The sequence below is a fragment of the Camponotus floridanus genome, unplaced genomic scaffold (genome assembly GCF_003227725.1).
Source record: "Camponotus floridanus strain SB8 unplaced genomic scaffold, Cflo_v7.5 scaffold5, whole genome shotgun sequence".
In the NCBI taxonomy this organism is placed as follows: domain Eukaryota; kingdom Metazoa; phylum Arthropoda; class Insecta; order Hymenoptera; family Formicidae; genus Camponotus; species Camponotus floridanus.
Genome location: NW_020229658.1, coordinates 2,078,090 through 2,103,921, shown reverse-complemented (window position 1 = coordinate 2,103,921; position 25,832 = coordinate 2,078,090). Strand labels below are relative to the sequence as shown.

Sequence of the window (25,832 nt, the reverse complement as noted above, 5' to 3'; positions counted from 1 at the left end):
CGGAGTCGTAATCTCGCGACGACTACTTGTTACCCTTCGCCACTTTTTGATTTAACATCAACACGGGCGAATTAAATTCACCGATTGAACGTTACACGTTTCTCGGACGATTAGTCGCGTCTCGGCCGATCGGCTGTTTAGCATCTCACTATGAAATACCGAGAAACACAACGAAACATTATTATCGATGATTTTGCAATATAATTTACAGCTCTTCGATCAGCCATGCAAAATTAAAATTCTTACAAGCTACGATGATACATTTTTTCGTTCTAAAAAATTTGGAGTAAAATAAAAATGTCAAGCTTAAAATATCCTATAATTAAATCAATATATTATATATCTTTTTTTTTGATAACTGAGAGAATAGATAAAATAACTGGACCACCGGGACGCTTCTAGAGGAAAGCTCTGCCTGAAACATTGACACTTTGCTATTGATCACGCCCTTGAGATCAGTGAGAAGGATCTGGCGGAATCGCGCGCCGGAATAAAGGATGCCTTATGGTTATTGCCGAAGAGGCCAGAGAGAGTGGCGGTGAGACAAGATGTCTGCGTGGGTTCCCCAGACTTAAGTGATCGCTCGCGGAACAGACCGGCCCGCACCGTAGGCTTTAGCAGCCCGGCTGCTTTACGGCTGGCGATACGTGGTTTATTGTATCGTCTTTTAATTATCTGCGCGCACCTACAACGCCACTCGGCAATCGCGGTTACTTATTGCCATTGGCCGATTTAATGCCCGGCGCGCGTCTTCGATGTTGGCCGGCGTCTTTTGATAGGGAAGCGCGTCGCCTCTCCTTTCGCTCGGTCCCCCCTGTCCACTTAAAAACCTCGATCCTCATTTCCTCTCCTTTTTTTCAGCGCTTATATCTTTCGCGCGGCGGCCCATTACAATTATCAGGAGAGAAGGAATGAGTCTCTCGGAATCTTTGCACCGCCAAGGCGCGTAAATTTGTCCTTTGCCCTTCGAATTTCTTCCTCTCGACGACAGGCGGTGGGACCACCGCGATGAAAAAGGCGGAAAATTATTCACGAATAAGTCGTCAAGATGTATCGCTTAGGGAGATTTGAGAAAGGAACAATTTGTCTCGAAGCGAACGATCGGGCTGGGCTCGGACCGAGGATTGCCAGATGCAGAAAATCGGAGGAGAAATTTCGGCAAGTCCGATTCCGAGAATGAGAGCGAGAGATAGTGTCTCATTAAATCAGAACCGCATTCCACGAGCGTGTACACTCCCACGGGCGTTCGATGGGGTTCTACTTAGATCATCCGTGAGCAAACCGTAGGTAGGTAGGTATCCATGTTGCGTACGACACGCTGCGAGACACAGATTTGATCCCTTCCCCTCTCCTCCTGCCCTCGTCGTACACGAATTGCGGCGGAATTTATACGTCTAACTCGCGCCTTTCGCGGAATTTAAGGGCCCACTAATTTGGGGGGGATATACGCGGGATCCCGTAATTTTGCGAGCCACAATGTCTTCCAATCCACTTGTCAGCCAACCGGCCTCCTCGCAGCATGAAGAATGGCGAATAATTTTGCGCTTTCTGTGAATTTTACGACTCCCGAAAACGCAATGTCCCGGATTCGTTGATAAATCACCGGGTCCCGCGAATGCGAGATCGCTTTCTCTCGAATGATTCGACCGCTCGATGCATTAAATCGCGGCTCTCAAAGGAACAAAATTAATTAAGACAACGTGAGATGATCGAACGCGTCCTCTCTCGAGCGTTCCCTCCTCTTTCCTTTCCGCAGGAAACGCATTCGTGGAACCGATCTCACGTACGTGGAACGGATACGCGACTTTACAAGCGATTCTCCGGATTCATTAATTGGACCGGCCAATTAACATGCCGGCGCGACAATGGTCGAGTCGATTAGAAATCAAAACGATTATGATGCCTCGGTGAGTCGGAACAAGGTGAGATAGCGAGACAAAGCTCGGACGGAGATTCTATCTCTCGATCCATCTTTCATTAGAAAAAATGAAACTAAATACCGAAGATGCGAGTCTAATGATCGCTTTCCGCCGACAGTGACGCTTCTCGCGCGGAGACCGCGCATTTTAGACAACCCTGAAGCTGAAGAAAATCAGAGTTTCACATCGCGAAACACGCGACGCGTCTGACGAATTCATTAAGAGAAGCGATAATTACCTATAATCTTTCTATTGAATATTATTTTCTCGCGTTAATTCGAGGCAATTAAGGACGTTCCGATTTACATGCGACTTGGCAACCGCTGCGACGTGTTTCTCAGAGCACGATGGAAGACGAATCCCGAAGCGTCCCTCGCGCTCTCTCGGTAGAGATGATGGATGAGAGGGCCTGACCCGCCAGCCGTCTAGAAGAACTCGTCTTTAAACGCGGCGTGTCCAGCAAAATCGATATAATTATTTCACAAGCACGAATCTCTCTTCTCGTTCTCTTTTTCTTTTCTCTTCTGCTTTTCGACTCGAAATCGTCCTTTCGACTTTCGTCGAACGTCAAAAGCGAGAGAACGCGTTTTAATTGATTGCGAGGCGAACAATCTCCTTCGAGCCCGTCGCTTTATCAGAGATATAATGTATCTGGCAACGCGGATCGCGTTGCTGTCACGCTTCGCGAATGAATCGCTCCTCTCTCCGAATAAAATTAAAAACGTACCCTCGTCCTTTTCGTTGTCATCCTCCAGGTCCTCCGATAGATTATCGTCCTCCTCCTCGTCATCTTGAGAACGGTGCGACGCGCCCGCCTCGCTTCCGGATTGCTCGCCCACACTTCCGCTTCCCACTGTCTTGGAGAGATTTAAAACCGGGCTGTGACCGTTTGAGGAGCCTGAAGACATAGATATCGCTCAAATTAATCAAATGACCATTTGTATTTAATAAGTATATAAAATATACGATCGATATCAGACTCGCAGTGACATTGTCCGTATTCGTGCCCAGCACAATAACGCTGGAAAGCGACGTCAATCTTTCTCGAGGAACGTTCGGTCACGAAGAACGAGATGCGCGTCCATCGACCGGACTGACAAGTTGATGGATTTTATTTGCCGCCGCGCATCCCCGTTTAGACGAGAACAAGCGGACTATCCACTTTCCGAATCTCCCTTTCCGCCCTTCCATCCCGTTGCGACCGACCACCTCTTTCTCTTTCCGCGCATCCCTTTTTCCTTCCTCCGACCTTTCTAAGCGAACGCGCGCGCGTATTTGATATCCTAGTATTTTAATCCTGACATAGATAGATACTGTTTGGGCAACGGTCGTCGGCGCTGACGCATTGCTTCGGGCCACTCGTGATCTCACGGCTACACCAACGAGTACGTGTACATGTATATGGTAGTAAAGACCAGCTCACGTACGCGCCCCGAAGCTCCATGTATCTCGTTGGCCATTGAAAGAGAGGGGTCGCGATTTTCTCGGCTCTCTTCCCAACGCGCGATCTAATGAATCGTACATCTTTTGCGTTAAATTGACTCCTACGTACTTCAGCTACTATCCCTGGATGTTCAAATCTACAAGGGTCTCTTGCGCGAATCGATCTCATAAATGTAATTGCATGTGTGTTTGTATCAAAATATAGCAAATAATCAATCGACAAATTGACATTACATATGACAGATTAAAAAATGCGAAGCATGTATTTGGTAAACGTTGAAATGTGTCGTCTTTGGCGTAGGTGAGTCTATCACGGAAGGGAAAAGGGGAGAGAAGGATTCCATCGGACGGATTATAATATTATATGGAATCGGAAAAAGAGGTACAAGGACCATGCCAGGGCGTAACCCGATATCGGACTTAATCTGAGAGATCCTAAACGCCCGGGATGGGATCTCCGTTCGACCGCGGACAAACACAAGCCAGATGGAAAGAAAGGTAGAGAAATACAGAAAAGGACGATCGCGATCCGACTCTGTCGGATCTCGCCGCGCCGGACTGTCGTGGTTAAAAATCTTTCTGCGCCGCTTGACTTCGAGTCGATCGACCGTTTTCTGACAACTCTGACGATTAAGCATCTCGCGTTACCGACTTAATCCAGGTGACAGGCGCCGCGACGAGACAGGTAGACAGGAATACGAGAAACGATATTGGAAATTATAAGCCCGTAAGAAACGTCCATGGAATAACTCGGCGCATTCTTTCGAAGCAGACATTTTCTTTGCTTCACGCATATTAATTAATTGATATTAATTAAACAAAGAAATTAAAAAGCTTAAAATTTATCGATACGGTTTGATTAAATCGATATTTAAAAATCATTAATTATTAGTTGATGTTGAATTATTAAATTTTCAACAAATGTAAAATGATAAAAATTGACATAATTACACAGAAAAAAAATAAGTGTCAAATCAAAATTTATATGCTTAAACTAACGCGTTCATTGTATGCGCAACAATTTATAATCTTCTTGGAAGAATTTAATAATTTCAAATTTCAGCAGTATTATTTTAATATTGCAATTGTCACCTCAAGAATATATAATTATTTAATTCTACTTTAAGAAAATTATAATCTTTGATTTAAAAATGTTATTTTCTATCTAACATTGTTTCTTTTCCATTCAAGAAAATTAAATCTTAAATCATAAGAATATATTTTTCTCGACTGAATTATATAAAATGACTTCATTCAAGTAAGCAATTATATTTCTCTTTAATTAACGCAATATAATCTCATTTCAAAATGTCCATGTTAAAACTAAATATATTTTCAAAACAAGAGTGTCCTTTTTTTCTGTGTACGTCAATTAAAACTGAAAAATTAATTTTTCACGCAAACGAAGGAATTGCTATGATTAAACTGCGCTATCGAGAGATTTACTTGTGCAACCTTACCATTGTGCGAGCTGAGGTCCCTGGGTTTGTGGTCCAAAGCCAGCGCTCTCTCGTTGTCGCTTCTCTCCTCGCGGAGCCTGTAACAGAGAAAGAGAAAGAAAAGAAAGGTTTCGTATTAATCCGAGGGGATTTAAATCGAGCGAGCGAACGCGGAGGTGGACTCCGTCGCGCTACGGAGGGTATTAATTAAATAATTATTCTAGTCGCTGGACGCAAGGGATCCGCGTAGGAAGATAAGTATCGGTCTCGCACACCGCGACGCTTCTCGGTCGTATCACTCGTACACCATGTATCGTTCTTAATCGCCTCGTCCTCTGCGACATCGCATTCATTTAATCCGCCACAAAGGCGCCATAAAGAGGAATCTCATTTTTCACGTCGCCAACAATAAGTTGATGAAATTTATTCCAATGTATTTGCAAAACAAAGTGTCTGCAAACAAACGCAGCGGAAACGAATTCGTAAAGCGTGTTTCACAGAGATTCCGCGGTTTTTCCGCTTTAAATTTTACTTCGATTTCCTCTCGAGCATCGTTAATGCGACGCCGGAGCTTTACGCTCCCGCGCCACGAGAAACTTTTTAATCTTGGCTTTATATTGTTTAGCACTCGTGCCCTCGGGGTCCATCATGATTTACCAAGAATCGTTAAGATTTCTGTCTCAATGTCGCATTAAAAAGCGAGCGAGGATTACAGAGTCGGATGGTCTGGAAACCATCATAAAGCCGAGATAAATGAAGAATAAACAAAATAAAAGCTTCTTACAAAATTTTAGTATAATTTCCTCAACGTCACCACGAAAAGTACGATCGACTCTTGCGACAGATTTTCCACAGATCGCGATTAATGGAATAATTAAAAATTATCAACAACCCCGTCATATTGTTTAATGAGCGTTTGACTACTCCTCTGAAATAATATCACTTCGCGGCAGAGAGAAAATAATTTTCGGGTGACAAAAGAGAGTTCCGTGATACAAGCCCTTTGGCTAAGGAACAGGCGGGCGGATTCCTTAATCGTGAGTAAAGAGTTGAGGGCGAGAACAACCCTCGGCAGAAAAAGAGGGATGTCCGCCGCGGCTTTTATCATGAGGTTTATAGCAAAGGTCACTGCTTTATATTGCATAGGGTAAAGAAAAAGAAAGAGAGAGAAGAAGCAAATGCGTCTCACATATAATTATGCTCTTTTACTATTGTATGAACACTTCTCTTATATCGCTTTCTCTCCCTTTTCTCTCTCTCTCTCTCTCCCTCCCTTTCTTATTCTTTTTCGCCTTTTGCCTCTTTCTCTTTTCTCTCCTCTCGTACTCGACTCGCCAAATTATCCTCCCGGGTATATTTTTTCCGGCTTCTATGGGTTGCGGTCCGGGGAGGGGAGGCGCCTTTTTCGCACCTCGAATCGAACCGCGGACCATTAAGTAAGAAGTTAATATCATTAAACATAATATTGGGCGCATCTGGGAGCCGCAGAGCACTTACCGACCCCTCCGTCCACCCTCGCCCCCGCCCCCTTGCTCACCGCCGCAAAACCCTCCTGTCTCAGCCCCATACTTCGTTTCTGCACCGCGAACTCGATCCCCCTCGCTCCCCCTCCCCTCGACCCTCTGCAACCGCTTCGCTCCTTTTCACTCCCGCCCGTTTCCCCCCCTCTTCTTTACCCTTAATTTTTTAATGAGAAAATGCTTTCAAAGAGCCGGAGAGAAATACTGTGTCTACGAGCGATAAGTTACGGCGGTATTAAGGGAAACGGAGAGCGGCTTTATGTGTGCGTCTCGCACAGGCCGCAAAATGTAAAGATTTCCCGACGAGGAAGAGAATCTAAAAAAAAAAAAGGATACTTCTTCAAGGTAATAATGGCAGTGACACGACGTCGCCATCGGGCACCGCAATAATTCGAATAACAATTTAATTTCGATGATAATAAAATTTTAATTGGTAATGCGAGTCTATCAAGACGGCGGTGGCGTCTTGTATCCCTAGCTCTTTCATATTCCCCCTTTTTCCGACAACAAAATCGTCGACAATCTTCGGAAGTAGCCAAGTAGCGAGTGAGGAAGAACGTCAGGCGGAAGCGCGTGGGTGGAAAGAGACGCAACGCGCAGAGTCGATTCATTTAGACGTCGCGGCCTCGCAATAACCGGCAACGAACCCGGGGGTTATTAAATTTGTAATTAGTCGAATATTACGCTCGACGTCGCCGCGCATTTTCGCGTATGTACGTGCATGTTGGCGTGTATCCGCGTGCGCGAATGCGTTAATGCGGGTTTCATTATGCGCACGTAATACCGCTCCTACGTTCGCGGATCTCTCGACGATATCCGAATAATTAGCGATCGCGGTTCTCTACCTCGCTCGAGGTGCGCCGTCTCGTACGCGAGAGAAAGGGAGGGAAGGATAACCACCGTTTCAACGAGAAAAAGCGAGAGGCAGCGTTTATATTAAATTCGTCGTCGCGAGAATTAATTTCTCCGTAAACAATCGCGGCCGCGAATCGCTCGCCCACGCAAAACTAATAAGCCGCGTACCCCGAAAACGCGCAGGACCCTTCCGTATCCTTAGCTTTAATTTTGCATCGGTAATGGCGAGCTCTGCGGGGATTCCATCCGATGTTCAGAAATGGCCGCTTCGAGCAGCGGGAGTTCATTAAAGACAGGCGAGGCTTCGAAGACCGAGAAAGAAAGATCGGCTGCGATTCCTGATATTATTTGATGAAATTAGATCGCTCTGAATCCGATAACGCGGAGGTTCCTCTCGATGCCCTTCTCTCCTCCCGGCTATATTTTTCCGGTCGGAATTCCAGGGAGACGTATGTATGTTTTTTCAGCCGCTTTGACGTTTTCGATCAAAACGGGATGCGCGACAAACAATGGGGTGGGATTTCCGCGTCCACCCCAAACGCATCGTGCGCATAACGCATCCGATAATGACGATAGCAATTGTAATTTCGGCACGACAAAGGGCCTCTGTAAAATGGCGAAGGTATGTCCCCGCGCTCTTCGATCCGGTGCGGCCGTCCAACAGCTTTTTTAATAAACGATACACGTGCCATCGGCGTTCCGGCATTCACATACGCCGATGAATTTTTATCGCGACGCGTCGTCGCATGTCGCGGCGTGTAAACATTTTTTTTTATACCTAAATCGCGAATCCCCAATTATTCGCGCGTTTATCCCGTTATCGAGTAACGTAAAGCCCGAACGTCGTAACGCCGGTCGACACGCTGTTACATTCATAACCATCGAGCGAACGAGACGAAAATTTTGCAGAGCCGCTAACTGACATGAAAATTTTAATCGCCGAAAAAAATTGCAGTCCACTTTGTATAAAATAAATTATCAAAAGGTACATTAAAATGATTCACATGCAATTTTGAATTAAACTAAATTGCTAAAAGATATATATATATATATATATATATAACTGGCTAATGCTAACTTGATACGAGTGATTTTGCGTGTGTTTAATTCTATATACAAAATTAATCTCGTAAGAGGGCGCGACATTTTCTCTCCGTACATCTCGAGGAGGGTCGTTTCCTCGTAGATATTTCGACCAAGTCGAAATAATAAACGACCTGGATCTGCGTGGAGGGTCGTAACATGATCCTTAGCGCGCGCTTCTGCGAGTCCAGGAGTGAAAATTCCACCCTTAGGACCGTGACATTCGAGGCGAAAGGGGTTCCGCGACTCTCTCTCGTAACGAGTGTCCTCGTTGCAGACGCAACGCGATCTTAAAGGGATACTTGCAATTGTAAGAGAATCTAAAAAAAATCTCACTAAATTATATCTATATCAATTCTTGTTTCAAAGATATAATTTTGTGTTGGCGCGATGCACGTCAATTTAGCGAGGGCGCGATCTAATTCAAACAAACGTAAGGGCGGAGAGGAAAAATGGGGGACTTAATTCGGGAACGTGGCGAGACCATAAATTACTGACGGGAGATTCCTCGCTGACGTACTACAAGCGTTGAAACTCCGGTTCCTTCGCGCGAAGGGCGATGGATTCGAATTACAAACGATGCCGTCGCCGACAAAAAGGGCCGGGAGTCCGATCCTCCGTGTTCTCTCTCTTGCCAGATCCTTACAGATATTATCCGGCATATCGCGAGAGACGGACAACATTTATCAAACTGCGCGCGACCCGTGGAAGGCCCCTTCCCGAATTCAATCAGCGGATGCCTGACATTCCACAAACATCAATAGGGCAAGTGAAATAAGACGTCTGACTTTTTCCGACATTAATTTCTGATTTTCTTCGATTCAATTTCAAAATTCCAAGTTGTGAAAAAAAAATCACTGCCACATTTCTTTATAAGATATAATTACTTAAATTTTAATTTCGTACTGTCAAAAGTGTGAGATGATTAATATATTCGTCTCTTCTCATTTCCAAACTATTCCGTATTGTGTATCTAAAAATTTCGGCGGATTCTTTGCAATCCAAAACAAGGAACATTTTTCCCCCGTAAATATTAATTCGATCCTCAACGAGAGCTGTACGATACTCGTGTAGTATGCCAGCAATATTGACTAAACACTGAATGTGCATCTCTAATAAACACTTCCCGCTTCGGAATTTGTCTATCGGAAAATAATCGCCGGTATTTGGCAACAAGAGCAGCGCCATTGCAAAATCCATAAACATCATATCGGCATTCTCATGCCGGATATAGTAACTGACACATACTAGTACACGTATTATCATCAACTATATACTCTCAAGAATGCACAGAAACGCGTGGAAAAATCGTCAATTCTTATCACGTAAAGTTGAAACGCAAACAGCTGACACGAGAGACACACACACACTCTTGACACATTATTTTTACGTCGCTCGTTCGAGAGAGTACCTACGCATTTTTTAAATTAGTTCGCACTTCTTCGGACCCTCGTCGTTTTGACTGATAGATCTGAGCGGCGATCACGACGCAATCGTACACAGGCTACCGTAGCTAACTCCATATCAATCCGTGTGTATTCGCCCTCGCGCCTTCCCGCTCGTAACGAGTCATGATAAATGACATGAGGCCCGCCGACAATTGAGATTAATTCACCGGCGTGCGTCTTGCAATTGACTTTGACGTCTGCACAATCCGAGGCGGCTTCCACGCCGGAAATCGCGCCGATCTCTCTCTCTCCTTCTCTCTCTTGGCGCGGGCGACTCCTCGTCAAAATTCGATTCTCGGCGGAATTATTTCGAGAAATCGATCGAAGCGCGGCATCTCGCTACGAAAGGAAGACGAGCGGAAGATCGGCGAACGACGACGCGGCCCCCCTTTCCTTTCGCATCCGACGAACCGGGCTAATTATGTATCCCCTGCGGGACCCCCGCGGACAGGAAATGAGACTCCCCGAGTTCTCCTCATCCGTTCCGTGTACACGTATACACAAGGATACGCGCACACGTTCGCGCGAGCGACGTACGTATCCCCGCGGAGGTTGAAGTGAAAACGCAGTTGTATTAAGCCCGGCCGAGGGGATCAGATACGAGGCGGCGGCGATAACCTCCGACTTTATCCTCGCGCGGGACAGCGGTTTAATTAGACGACGCCCGAGATTCGCCTAGAAATGTTGATTGAGCTAAATTGTTTTCCTCGGGGGCATGCACACCGTCTTCGTCGTCATTCGACCGAGGCGTTTTCCCTCCCCAGGCCGAGGGACACCTATCCCGCGCGTTCCGGGGGTGCTAAGGAGACAATGCTGATTAAGCGACGAGATAACCGGCTGTTTAGTCAAACGACTCCCGGATCGTTTCGACGGCCCGATTGTTTCGCCTCGGATTTTCACCGGGGACAGGCTTGTTAATTCACTCCGCAGATCCTGCCGGGAAAATTTAACACAAAGTACGGTTACGCGGAATAATTTGATGCGGGAATACGCATTCGCATCTCAAACTAAGAGCGATAAAGGAATAAAATATTTTATCATTATTGACGAGTTTGCTTACGTCGCGATGATACGTTGATGACGCGCGAATAGAAACGTTAATACGAAAGGTCATAATTTTCTGGAAGCAAGCGCTTAAAATGAGGACGCGAAGCGGAACGATTTTTCTGTCATCGAACATTCGGAGAGTACTACTCGTAATCGTTAACGTCGGCAGTTGGAATGGAAATAGAATGATAGAACGTGAAGAAAGGGAGAGATAGAGATAGAGAGAGGGAAGGAGACTGAGATGATCTTTCGTTAAAGCAACAATGTTTGTATCGAACGTTGTAGTCCCATTCGTTCAAAAATACATTCTCACACATGTAATAATATATGTAACCGAATTAAAATTTTTTTACATGCGTTCTTGTACATGAAATAAAATACTCGGCTAATTTTATATGGATCGATAAAAAAACACTATTCATCTTGATCGAAAATTAATAATTAATCGAAATTTCTGAAGACAAAATTGACGATTTTGCACATAATTCCGAATATATTATATAAAAAAAATTTAATTAATTAGGATATTCTTAAAAAATGCAGGAATTAAAAAAATAATTAAATGCAATTAAATAAATAAATATAATGAATGAAATAAATATAATAATGAATTAATGAATTAAATAAATAAATAATCTTGGAATACAATTAGATTAAAGGAAAATGTACGAAGATATAATCGGAATACCATTCTTACGTAACATTATCTCCAGTTAATATTTAATGTACCGTACAAACGACTGGACAGAGCGATAGCGCGTCAACGGAGAACATATTAGGTTTCCGTAATAAAGTGTAATGCGTAAGACAAGCCCCGAGTAGAGAAGCTCGTTAACAGATAGCACTTTGAGTGCACCGGCACTATGCGTCATACATCAGAAATGACGTTCGGGGTATGCGAAGTAGGGGTGCCTAGAAAGGGTCTGAATTATGAAACGGACCCGCCCGATTCTCCAGGAATGTACTTTGCTGTTACCACTTGCGTGTGTATGTGTATTTATGCTACATGTGCATACATATATACGACTTGAGCAACGCGTAACACGGGCAATTTGTACTTTAACGGGCCACTTTTATACTCGCCGCTTTTACGATCCAAAACATTAGCCGCGAAAATAAAGGGATATTTTTGCAAAACTATGATGATTATATATTCGACTCGTTCATTAAAGTTTCGTCGAGAAGCGAGCACGGTGATTCGCGACCACGATCTTCTCCCCCGTCGTTTCACGGATGGTAAAAGGGCGACGGGTTTCCCGCCGCGGCTGATCCATCCCGTGTTCCATCATCGCCCCCCCCCTCCCCCCCCGCGCGTGCGAAAGCCTCGAGAGCATTTTTCAATTCTCCGCGAAACTTTACGATAGGCATCTTCCCCAGGAGGAGAAACGGGCGCGAACCCCGCGCCAAACATTTGTACATAAATCTGAAAATTATGACCTTCGCGCTCCCTACACCCCTCGCGCCCTGTGTCTCGCCACCCCACCGGGAAGCAGCAGCAGCATCGGGGGACATATGCCTGCCAACGCGTAACGGAGAGATAACCGCGGGCTAACCCCTCGATCTGAACGCTACGTGTGAGGCTGCATATCTCGGACGCGTTGCCAAAAGTCGCCCATAAAGGCTGATATAAATTAGAATCAGTGGAAAATAAAAATCACTTTCCAGCAATGCGTCGAGCGGCGCGCGGATCATTCGATTAAGGGCTATCGATGGTCGTTACGGGATCTCTCTTCTCCACGTGACGTGACGAAAAAAAAAGATACACAGAGATAGAGGCCGGGAAGGGAGGGAGGGGGACAGAGAGAAAAAGAGATGGAGCACGATGGGGCTTATCGCGGTTTCGGATGGAGTCAATCTGCGGAGGTTTCACGCCGCGCCGGGACGTTTTTACCCCAATTCCAGTCCCTCGTGGACTTTTTACGTGCCCTAACCCGCCGTTGCTCCGTGCCTCTTTCACGCCGAAATAGCGGGAGGACTCGGTTTCCTAGGACAGAAAAAAGCCCTTCGATACCCTTCGGAAACTGCTCTACGTCCGAAAGCTGTGTATCCTTGAGAACTTTATCCCTTACTCGGATTTACAAGCCGGCATCGAAACTGATCACATATATTATATGTATATTATAAAAATATATATTTTGTAAAAAAAAATAGACAAAATGGTATCCGAGCAAAGAAACTTTCCCTCCCTTCTTCTTATCACAAAAAAATTCAACATCGGAACAAAAGAGAAAAAAAAAAGAACGATAAGATCTTTAGCGCAGAAATTTCAATCGTAGGGGATTAAAAACGAAATCGTCGAGGGGAGCGAGTAAATCAATTCTTCGACGAGATCGCCAAAACTTTTGACGCATCATCGATTAGACGGAATATCGGAACCACGTGCGCGCGTATAAATACTTCCATTCCGATTTACCCCTTTGCGTATCGTTGCTCCGAAGCCGGGGGCGAGATGCAGACTCGGAGGGGCGGAAAGCAGGGTTATCGTAGCACGCCGCGGCGGTTCTGCTCCAAGTTTGGCGGCGATAAGTCTCCGCTGTTCGATCGCTTCCCGGCCTTTTCTGAACGCCTGGATGCTCAGCCGCCAGGCAAAACGCAAATAAACTCACGGATACCAGCCCCTCGCCGCAGCCTTCCATGCCGCCAGCTCACCCCTATCCCTTCCCTCCTCGTCTTTGCCCCCTCTCTCTTCGTGTATCCGGCGGAGTATATTCAAGAAAAATACGTTGTGAAAAAATTGAAAGTTATCGCGCGCGATGCGAAGCAGGCTTTTCGTTTTCTTGACATAAGACGTATATGGATCAGAAAAATGCTCCAAATGTTATGAAAAATACTTGCCCGAATGATGAAATTAATTATATTTGTTTCTTGAAACCATTCTTTAATATCATATTTCAAAACAATTTTTTTACGAAATCTGTATTCATGAAAATTGTATCGATTTTAATTTTTAAGAGTTTTCAGATTTTAACATTTCTAAAGACTTTTAATTTAAAAAAGAGAAAAAGAAATCAACTTAAAAAATGAGAAGAGAGAAAGAGATAGAATAAAACATTTGTGATCTTTCACTTTTCTTTTTTTTTTTTTGGTAGATGCGTGTACAACGATGACGTAGGTGCAGGCGACGCGTGTGCGAAAATAGACGCGTAAAAGGCCCCTTATCGGGTTTGCGCAAGAATAGGATTCGACGATGCTTCCGAAAGCCATAACCGAAACGGTAACCGCCACCCTCTGACTGATCGAACTTATTCTTTTCCTTCGAACCACCCTCTCTCCCTCCCCCTTTCGTCGCGCATTCGAGTTCCAGCGATAATATTTGGCTGAAAGAGCGACGGGGGCCCTCGAGAAATGGCGGCCGCGTCATTTTTCTGGAAAATTGAATAGACAAAATCGAATATTTGCCTACTCAGCCGACGATTCTCTCCCTATGTCGATTCTTCGCTGAGGAATCGTTTCGAGAGATAAAAATCGGAAAGAGATAATGGCAAGATTGAAGTGGATGCGGAGACAATATCGCAAGTAACAACTTTGCTCCGTTTAAAATAGCATTTGCGCGTGATAAAAATAAAGGAGACGCGTACTTAATTACCGTTTATTAGCACCAAACAAGATGACACTCCACCCCCTCGTCTCGCACCTTCGCACTTTCTCATCAACCTACGTTTAATTTCTAACCCTTCCGCATCCGAGCGAACGAGGGGAAGGCGGAAGAGCCGGGAGTATATTAAGCGACACTCGGAATTACAAATAACAAATTGCAATTTGATTCCCCGTACGCCACGCCACCTCGTACGGGGAATTTTCGCAGGGCCGAGGGCGCAATTTATCATTAGTCCGCCGACAATTTGCTGACGGCCTTGCGACCTCGGTCGCAGAAAGGGAAGTACGTTGTTCGCATGCGAATGGATATACTTATATATATATTTGACATTTGAATATTTCTAATTTAGACAAAATTTCTTCGATCAATTATTATAAATTTATTTTTCATCAACTCGCACAATTTTTTTTTCCTAAATTATCACGAGAAACACACCCGCGAGCTGTCAATATTCCTTCCTTGGATTCGTAATCGAGAGGAAACGAGCAAGTGGCTCGCATCCTTTGCGCGGCGAAAAATACAGCGCGAATCGGGGGTGGTTTCTCGCTCGGAATCATCGCGTACCGGGTGATCCCGAATAAACAGAACCGAGGCTAAGCCGATGGCGGTGAAGGGACCTCGAAGGACGAGCATCCACGGTAGGTGGGTGGAACGCGAGGGAGGCGCGGACTGAAGCGGTTTATATGGCTGTATGGCTAAAGGCGCATCCCCCGAGCCGTATCGATCGTTGACTTTAAAATTCAAAGAGACCGACAATAGCTTCCCTTTCCGACGAGCCTCTGTACTACAATATCATATTCCGTTCCTTTCGTTTCATTGTCTGGTAAAGCCTGCGCTAATAATAAAAGATTGCTACCCTGGAAGCTATGCTCAGAGAGAGAAAGAGAAAGGGAGATGGAGCGAGGAAAAGCGCGCAAGAGATAAAGAGAAGAGATACGACCGGTAGAAAGAGAGAGAGAAAGAGCGAACAGGGGCTCGGCTTGGAAAAGTCTTCCCAACTTCGGTGCTACATCATCCAGATAGCCGACCCATAATGCGTCGGTGAAAAGTTCGTCGAATTCTGCGCGAATTTAATATGCTGCGCACGACCACCCCTTTGTGCCGCTTTTGTTACGTCGCTGTCATTCCGCCGCGTGCCGTTTGGTTTAACTGCGATTTACGTTGCTCTAACTATGATTAACACGAATTTACACTCTAGGTCATTATCGGGGATTTCTTTTTTCCTCCTGCACGAATTACAATCTCTGAGAAAGCCATCGTTTATAATCAATGATCCAAATTCGACGCCCGATTGCGAGAAACGTGAAGAAATAATAACTAAATAATGGGTTAAGAAGGATTAAACGAGTCGAGATAAAACTGGAAAAGATCGAAGAGATGGATACGGTAGGCATTCTTCTGCCAAGAAGCAACAATAAAGCCCGTTCAAATTACATAGGTAACGAGGACAGAAAGCGAGATATTTGTACGGGAAGAAAGGGAGATGGTATAGCCGGAGGGGACGTAACAATGGACGATCATATTAAATCATAAATGTAAACGAAGATGGGGCGGTGGGATGAGAAAGACGCAGCTATACCCCGAATAATGAAACTTCCCGATGTCCGATCAGAGTCGGAAACATGACGGTGTTTCTACGTTTTGTTATCTATACAATTTGCCGACAAAAGTTATTTTATTAGGATAATAAATAACTTTTCTCTCTTCCCACAAAGAAAGAGAAAGAAAATTCTGAATTAATTTAAATTTTCCTTCGCAAATAAAAATTTTGTGTTAATATAAACGTTACATTTTCCCCTTTGTACAGATATTTTCCCAAGTTTTACATGAACGATGACTTTGAGTCGAGCCGGGCATGAATCGAGAGCAAATCGAGAGCCACCTGCGCGAGTCGCGCAAGAACACATACTCGCGATACCTGAATCGAGATTAAACGTTTCGAGGGATGCGAAATGAAATATTTAGCGATCCACAGGGTCGAAACGAACCCCGTGCGATCGGCGGACCCCTTTGTCAGGGCGTTATAGACATCGAAACGAACAGGAATGCAGCGTAACCCCTTCTCACCACGTGTTGTACACGTTGAATTATTATAACGTCGAACGCAGCAATGGACTTTTATCTTTCGATCCAACTCTCTCCCCCTATGTAAGTAGCCTCTCTCCCCTTCTCCCTTTCATTCGCTATTTCAAATACCTCGCAATGTCACATCCGTGAGATTTCTATTTGCGCATGAATAAAATCTTAATTGTATGAGAGGGGGGGGGGTCGATCAATTTTTAGTTATCGCTTAATTACCTTCGCAAAACGTTCGGCTCGCCTATTTTATTCATTAATTCGTGTTATCGCGTCGACAAAGAAAACGATCGACGATTGTATCGTAAAATGACTGCGCATGGGAAATGTAAAAGAGAGCGGGAGAAAGGTGTCGAGGGAAGGAGGAGAGGAAGGATAAAAAAAAACATGACGAGTCATTCGCCGAAATGGATTAAGTCGTGCGAATATTGACGCGCGGTGTTGGTTAGATCGATCGGCCGTGTGTTTCACGGAAAGACGGGCGGGCGGACGGACGCTGAATGGACCGGATTGAAATGTCGGACGGCGTGAATGGCGGCTTAAAAGAAATACATTAGCGCAATGTGAAGGGTTACTTGAAAATAAACTGGAATAAGCGAGTGCCGCGCGCGCGGTTACACAAACGCCACCACCGGCTGATGGTGGTTGGGCGCATTCGCCCTTTCGCCGGGTACTCGATCATTCTTTCAATGCAGAAACGACACGCCACCGAGGGTGAACGTCGACTTTATGGACAGAGATTTTCCAGCGAGGCTCTCTCTTCGCCCGAGTTTTATCCGCGACCAAGAACGCGGCAACGATCTCCATTCCGCGACTAATGCGCTTTTTTTTCCCTTTCCCGAAAGTGAAAAGGCGTAAAAAAGCGTTTTATCGAGCAGCGTTTACGAATTGTTTTCATGCAAATCGCGAGTAACAAGATTACACATATATACAGATTATTTTGGAATAATTTAAAATTATATATAATGTGTATATACAAGGTTCTTAACAAGTTCGAAAAATTTTAGGAGATAATTCTTTGTCGAAAATTAAGAGGGATTTTTCATATAAATATATACTCCTACATCCCTCCCTGTGAAGTTACACTTCTCCAAAAATAGGGATAAAAATTAGGTTTCTATTTTTTAGGTTTTTATTATAATTTTATTTTTGTTCCAATTTTCCAAACACATTTACTCTAATTTTATTTTTATTTTAAAATTTAACTTTTTGTAATTCGAAACCTATGCTATTTAGCATCGTGCGGTGCACGATAACATATTTTATTTTATTTTTTTTAAACTACTGATTTTATGAAAAAAATAAAAGAAATAAAAAAGTTTCTAAATAAATCAAACTTTTTAATGTATATTTTTAGATGATCATATTCCGACCTCTGACTCTTTAAATAGTTCTAGTAAAAAATTGAATAGTGTTGCTAGTTTCATTCCCTTACAACAATAAGAGAAGCTGGAAAAAATATTAATAAATAACCTTTTTACTAGTACAAAATATCCATTTAATTTCATTTCTTTAACTTGTTATAAATTTGGAAAAAGAAATAAAAATCTAATTTTTACCCCCTTTTTTGGAGGAGTGTAACTTCGTACGAAGGGATCTAGGAGTACATGTTTATATAAAAAATCAAAGAATCTCCTAAAATTTTTCCCACTAAAAAGATACTCGCGATTTGGATCCATTTAATAAATTGATACGCGCAACGATCAATAGCTTGCAACGTTTGGAATCAAAGTCATGCTTACATGTTGCGATCAATCGCAATGGACATTAAGCGAGATAAAGAACGTCCAAACAGGTGCATTATTCGAGTGAATGGTTTATGACAATTTTATTGTCGGCCCCCGGTATTCAGCGGCTGTATTCGACATTCTATTCCCCTTCTCAGCTATCCCTCGACTTCCGAGAAAGAGTTAGGATTTTATTTTTCAACTATACGTGAGTAAAGGAGCGAGGGGCGGAGGGGCTCCTTCGGATCGTTTCATAAAAGTCGTCTGGCACATTCGTTCTCCTAGATTATTACCATCCACGAGTCGACAACGCACAGGAGAGAGACGCGGGATATATTATTTTATTTATTATTTCACTTTAGGGCCGCGTCGCGACCGTCCTCTCCTCTCTTCGCTCCAAAGGATTAAGGCGGACGGGCATAAAGTACGGAAACGCCTCGTTTTGCGTCACCTTGGGATCCCCGCGGATATCCGAAGCACCGGCGAGACACGTTCCTTATGGAGCCGCTCTCTTCACAGGAACCGTTCATGTGCGTGGTTTAATTAAGCCAACGTTCATCGTAAAACGCGACTGTACAAAGTTTCAATCGTCGTCTGTGCGTCATGTCGTACATGTATGCGTGTGTGGTCTACCGTAATTTTTACATTTTAATTTTCTCTTTAACGAGCGCATGAGATTGCTCGATATAAAGACGCGGATAATTAAATAACAAGGAGATATTCTGACAAAATTCGAGAAACGATAAAAGCTTACTTTTGACGGATCAAAACAATCTTCGCAATCGAAACAAGGTAAGATTCGCGGACTCCTCGCTTACGCTTTTTACGACACTCGTGTCATGTCGTGTCGCGCGCGTTATCGCATTAAGTCGGCTCGCGCGAGCTTCATTCAAATTCTTATTTCGCGAGGGAGAGAAGACTCTTCGTAAAATTAAGGGAGCCGTAACACGAAATCGTTGTCTCTCTGCAAGGGTGAAGGAGAAGACTGGGGACGAGCCGGGGATAGGGGAGGCAAACGCGCTCGCAGCTGCGACATCGCGAAATTACGAGGTGGCGGGTGGGATTCGCCGTGTCGCTCCTTAGAGGAAGCGTTGACAAATGACGGAGGCAACTTTTATTATTTTAGATGTCGGCCCATCAGACGCGCGAGCGGTTACGGCCTCACGAGCCGCGGCGTCGACTGGATGTGTTTTACATACATTTTGTAGCAGCGGCCCCCCCGGGGCGCGCTGCGCACCCCCGTTGACAAATGGCCTTGGGGTTTTATTAGACCAACTTTTTAAGGTACTCCCCCGAGCGCGCGGACGTGTGGTTACACTAAATAAAGATAAGCCCCGCGCACGGTGCTCGCTTTTCTTCGCGTTTTGTTTTCGCAAGCATCCAGACAAATCGATTCATCGCGGCAACGAGCTACTTTTTCATGCATAAGGAAAGAAATTACATCCACGAGGAATTCAATAATCTTGTAAAATCACATTTCACGCGGCTGCGTGAAAATACCAGAATAATCCTCCGATTTCTCGCGAGAGAAGGCAAGTCGAATGCACGTTTCGCTCAGGGGGCATATTTACGCTGGCGATGACAAATGGTTTTTAGCACTCGCGGTGGGTGGACGCGAGAGGGAAAGAGAGAGAAAAAGGGGAACGGGAAGGCAGAGGACAGAAGAGAGAACTAGAGTGCTTCGCAGATGCGTCGTGACTGATGATCCCTACTTCCAGATGTACTATATACTCCCGGTACTTTTATCGGCGCTTGTTTGTTCAGCGAGCTCCGAAATACCAGTGGCAACGGCGTGCCGTCGCAGTGGATCACGCGTGGTGAAAAAAAGAAGAGAGAAAGAGGAGGAGGAGGAGGAGGAGGAGGAGACGGTGGAAGCGAAAGCGAAGCGAGCGACCGCGATTACCGGCGACGGGAAGAGAGGAGAAAAAATGATAGTTGCATCAACACGGCGCGTCCAGGCGCATATATATTTATGTGTCGCCTCGCGATGTTGGGCTTTCGTCGTTCCCGATGATGGACGTCTATCACGTGAGACAACGTCCGAGGCATTTGCTTCATCATCGTCATCTCGTCTCCTTTTTCTTCCTGCGCTCTCTTCCTCGTTGTCGGCCTGTCTCTATTCGTTGCCTACCGAATCAATTCTCGAACGGATTTCTCGACAAATGCGCAATTTTCGAGACGAAAAGATCGCTACGGAAGAGGAGATTGCACTCGATTGGCAGGTTTTCTTGAACGCGGAACGCGAGAAGTCTATTTTTCTTATTACGATGCATACGAACGGTAACATTTCTCGGCGATCGAGATTCACGCTGTTTGCTCCGGCGCAATTTTTCAGCCGGGAGTATCATAAAAAGAGGAGAGTAAAGTCCGCGAAATTATCAATTAGCGAGATGAGCGGCCACTCTGCGAACGCAGAACGCGGCTATGTAAATTGAAGAGGTTACACGGTTTTACATATTTCAACAGATTCATGCGCGGCGGCGAGAACGCGAGGAGAAGCGGAGGAGGAAAAGCACGAGAAGGAGGAGGAGAGGCGACGATGGAGGGCTCGGTGGGGCCACTCGAAAAGTGCGGGCGAAGCGTTTTGTCGAGTGTTTTATGGAAAGCTTTAGAATTGTAGATTTTCTCTCTCCCGTAGCGCCCGGCTGGATTTATGACGGCCGACGTACGCGCAAACGTACGAGCCGCGATGTCCCTGCCGCTCGTGCAGCGCGCGAGGCGCCCGAAAATATAAAAGGATATTATTTAAATTCTCGAAAAAGTCCGCTTTTTGCGCCGGCGACGACGGCGAGAGTACTTTCCGAGAGCGTGATTGGGAATCCTTCCCGCGGAGGAAGTAGACAGAGCGGGGAAAAGCGTTCCGAGTCGATCCTCTTCCGCATAATCAATGTCAAAAACATTTTAGAAGCGTTCATCAATGTGGGACGCGAGGAACATAAGAGAGGGACGCGCCAAGTTGCTATTGGATTTCAATTGGAAAACGATTATTCTTGTCGAGTGACCGTGGCTGCCACTTGGGCTCGTTTGTCACCGAGAGAAGTACGTTACTCTTTACATCGCGCTGTCACACGCAGAAAGTACCACGAAAAAGGCACTGCTCTTCATCCCCTCTCTTTTCCTTCCATCTTTCTTTACACTCAAAATCTTTTGCAATCTTACAAAAAATTTAAGCGCGATTTAATGTCTGAAGTAATCAAAATATTCCAAAGAGTGTATCCCCCTCTCTCTTAACGAAATAAAAATGTAAAAAAATAATTTATACAAGTGGACCTTAATTCCACGGAGATTCTTTTCTACAGACGCCCCGAGGCGAAGGTACGGACATCTCAAAAGAACGCGACGCATCGCGCATTTCACGTATGCAAAGCGTCGCGCTGATCAAAGAAGGGAGAACGTGGCAGAAGAATCTGATTTCGGAGGTGCAATCGTCGGGAACGCAGAGCACACACGGAGCTATTTGATCTATATGCATATCGTAACAGCTCTCGTTCTCGAGCGAGGCCGCGTGCATGTGCATCGCGAGGAAGGGGACGAGGGGTAGGTGGCGGTGCGGATCTGACCCCCGCGGGGCCAAGCGCGTATTTACGGAAGGGTCGCCGATAACACGCCGACGATTGTGTCCACACGTCTCCACCTCCGCGTCCGGTCCTGGGAGCCCACGCGCGTAAGGGACGCCAACGGAAACGTGGCGACGGGCGGGACGAACACTGCAAATATTAGTTCATTACCAAAAGTGCCAGTGAAACCGAGGCTGCGAAACGGGTAGCACCGCGGAACCGCAGGAACGTTCGTCCGCGGTTTATTTAACGGCGCCCTTCCGGCCGCTTTTCAATTAACCACCCCTCCTCTCGTCGGCCGCCCACCCGCTGACCGTCTCTCGGATCGTGCTCTCGGAGAACGCGCTCCTTCATTTCTTATCCACGTTAGACATTCACAATTTCCCGGAGATTTATTCGAGAAAGGAGTATCGAGTTTCTTGTCTCTTCCCGTTATACAGAGAGGCGTCTCGGGAAAATTACTTATTTACTACGAGCGGATCGATAGCGTGAGAAAAACCGGAGGGATGAGAACGTATGGGAGATACCCCCGGAAGTGCAGCAAGGAATCGCATGTCGCGGGAGTATAAATAAGAACACATCAACGCGCGTGTAACCTCTCTTCCCCCGTACTTCGACCGCGTCCGGAGCATCGCTACGTTATTATATCCTGACGCGGCGCCAAAGGGGAACCATTTAATAACAATATATCAACGGCAGCGACGTAAAGACAAGGATACTGCAGCGTTAAAATCGATATTTGTTCCGCTTAATTAAGACGCACGGCGTAGACGATTGTCGTAATTAAATTCCGATTATCGAGGGTGCAAACTCGGGATATAAATACGAATCGCGCGAGTGCGATGAAGCGTTGAAAACTATCTGTGGTTGATATAAACAAGAAGCAGTAGTGGATAAGGGCTAAATATACAGGCTCTTTCAGGTCAGGTTAGAGAAACTTTAGGATCTCATAGGAAATTGAATTTGGAATAAAAAAGTTTCTATAAACATAGATCCGGAAACGCTTCGTTAAAAAGTTATAAATGTCAAGAAAATTACGTTTATTTGATGATTTTTAAAAATAATCCTTTATTTGAAAAAAGTAATGAAATAAATTGAATAGGTAATTAAATGACAAACTAAATTACATTATTTTCATTTATGTAATTCTGATAAGGCGTTCAAAAGAAAATAAACTCAAAACAACGAAAAAAGTAGAAACTGTGAAAACAAGCTTTCGAAGATCTTTTTATCTCTTATCAGAATTATATAAATGAAAATAATGTAATTTAGTTTGTTATTTAATTATCCATCCGATTTATCTCATTACTTTTTTCAAATAAATAAAGGATTATTTTTAAAAATCATCAAATAAACGTGATTTTTTGACGTTTATTAGTTGAAACTTTTTAACGAAGCGTTTCCAGACCTATGTTTATAGGAACTTTTTTGTTCCAAATTCAATTTCCTATAAGATCCTAAAGTTCCTCTAACCTGACCTGAAACACCTTGTATATGTATACATTTCTTCAATGCAAGTCGAATAATAAAATGAAACAATATAAAAAAAAAATGCATCTCTTAAATGACACGATAGACGACAAGCTAAGCTTTGAGAGCTCGTTTACGCGTATTCAACGACACAAATTATATGATCGCAAGCTCGTTAGTCAGCCACCGATGCCGCGACACAAATAGCGCTCGCTGTCTCGCTGAGAAAATATCCGGCGAAAGACGGCGGCTTAACGAGACGAGAGCGAAAAGCGGAAAAAAATATTAAGAAGGATGACAATTTCACGGTACATTAGCGTCCGGTAGGAGTATCCAGAGACATGTTTGCGGACGACGCGACTAATTATGTTTTTAATTAATCATCATTTTGTCATGGGCGATGCCGACAACGACGCCGATGACGACGAGAAGGCGTTCAAGTCGCCAACGTCCCAAAGTTTGCTCGGTTTGGCTCGTTACCGGCCGATGACGTACGTTCTAATAATGCACGTTGGCACAACATGACACCTGCCCCTCTTCCCCGGATGATTCCCTTCGACCCTATATAATACCCGTCGTCGCAGCACCTCCACCCCTCGGGTTACGCAGCGCTTGCACCAAAGCCACGATCGTTCTCGTATCCACGTCAACGTAAATGACTGCATATATTTCAGGAAGGAATCTGTTTATTATTTGTTATTGCTTTCATTAAAATTCCTGCCTTTTCCAACGAAATCCACAAGCGACTTGTCATCATTGGCGGTTCTCAGAACTCGAAGATTGATTATCTTTTTGAATAAACAACGTCACAGCTTCTTACGACAAATAATTCACGGTCGGTCGATAAATAATTTAGCCGGGTTAATAAAATAAATGTCACTCAGCCTCTCGGGTCAGCTTCCTTGTTCGCATTTCCCTTGGGAACGGCCTGTCGCCTCTCCTCAAGAAGACGCGACTTTAGCTTGTTCGCTCAAAGGAGTTTACGAGTCGAAAGATTTAATGCATACTATTTTCTTCCAGTTCACATCGATCATTCCTTTTTTCTGAGATTTATTCTTTTCATTATTCGCTTTGTATTCATTAATAAGTCCCACATCGATTTATTCTTTCGATCTCGATTGACGCGCAGCTTTGACGATTCCTTTCGTGCCATGTCGCAATCAATTATTGTGGAGCGATATTGGAGCATCCCGTGGAGGGATGATCCATTATCATCGCACGCAGAGGATGCGGAATCCACCTCGCACGATCGTCCGGTCACGACAGAAACAGGCTGGTGATGTAACGCGATGGTTCCTACATCGTCCTTAGAACGCGCGCCATCGATAGACAAGCGATAATCGATTCGTGGAAGAAGGGCTCGAGATCGATCGAGTTCGCCGAACGCGAGTTTTAATCGTGCGGTTATGTCGCGAATCGGGAATATATTTTTCGTCCGCACCGTTCGATTTCCGTGAGAGATCGTCCTTGGAATCACGCGAGCCGACGACGAGAGGAAGAGATGCGCCGCGCGCAAAAAATCGCCGGGCTAATTGTCGTCTAGATTGTTGTTGGGATTAGATGACGGGAACGTTAGCATAATCGGTACAACGATCGAAGGTGACCAGACGTGGAATCCATAAGCGATCGACGATGGATTTTATACCTGCCTGCTGCGCGCGAGCAGGGATCGAACCGCTTTCGTGAAATTGGGGTGACCCTAACGACGATCGAGCATCCTCCGTCTCTCTTCCTCGACGGCCAAGTGCACAGATCGCGTTTCTTTAAATATCTAAGTAATTGCACGGACGGACGCGCGCGTACACTGGCAATTACACGTGAAAATTATGTCGGGAAATTATAGGGTGGAATCCGAAGGAGAAATAGAAGGAAGGGTACAACGTCGGAGAGGAGAGAATGATAGCGTGACTAATGCGCTCTTTGTCAACGCCGGGATAATCGCAACGATTTTCGCGAATAACTCATTTTACTCGGAGCAATTTGCCATTTTGCGATCTTACTCGGAGATTAAATTTTCCTACGTATTGAGACGCGAGAGTCATCATTAGCGACTCCATCATTAGCGTACTCCAATATGCATATACGCGCTCAAATTATATATTTTTAACGAAAAAAAAATGATATAATTGACGGGACAAACATTATATTAATACGATGATAACACGTCGTGATAATTAATCGCAGCGGTAAAAAATGAATGAAAAAATCGTCGCGTATATAAGTGGCAGAAACAATCGAAATAATCTCTGATGGTCAAATTCACGTTGATGTGCGCGATTAAACGGACAAGACGGAAAACGTCGCGTCGCGGCACATTGCATAATTATGGGATCCTCGTTGCGGGATGCTGACAGCTCCGAGCCTGGACCGGTTGCCGCGTAAACAGTATTAATCACAATGCGCGTATTTGCACGCACGTCGCGTCACTACGACCCTACGTGATGCTCGTAGTTACAGTAGAGTTACCTCCGTAGGTGTTTGCACCGTTTCTACCTACATGTGCTTGTACGCGCGCTGACAGTTCGTTTGAACGCAATTAACGTGCCGCCTGTGATGGCATAAGAGAACGAAAACGGCGAAAGATAAATAATTAATTAAATAATAAATAATTCAATTAATATAAATAATAATAAATAATTAATAATAAATA

At 44.7% G+C, this 25,832-nt stretch overlaps 1 protein-coding gene across 6 annotated transcripts in view; it reads right to left on the bottom strand.

Moving 5' to 3' along the window:
* LOC105255782 (dachshund homolog 2) overlaps nucleotides 1-25,832 on the bottom strand; it is a 180,033-nt gene that overhangs the window by 60,814 nt on the left and 93,387 nt on the right. For all 6 annotated transcript variants that reach the window (XM_011265275.3, XM_020028946.2, XM_025412339.1 and 3 more), the window contains 2 exons: nucleotides 4,823-4,899; nucleotides 2,647-2,817 (listed from right to left, as the gene is read on the bottom strand). In XM_011265275.3, coding sequence (XP_011263577.1) covers nucleotides 2,647-2,817; nucleotides 4,823-4,899 — 248 coding nt within the window. The remainder of the gene's footprint in view (nucleotides 1-2,646; nucleotides 2,818-4,822; nucleotides 4,900-25,832) is intronic.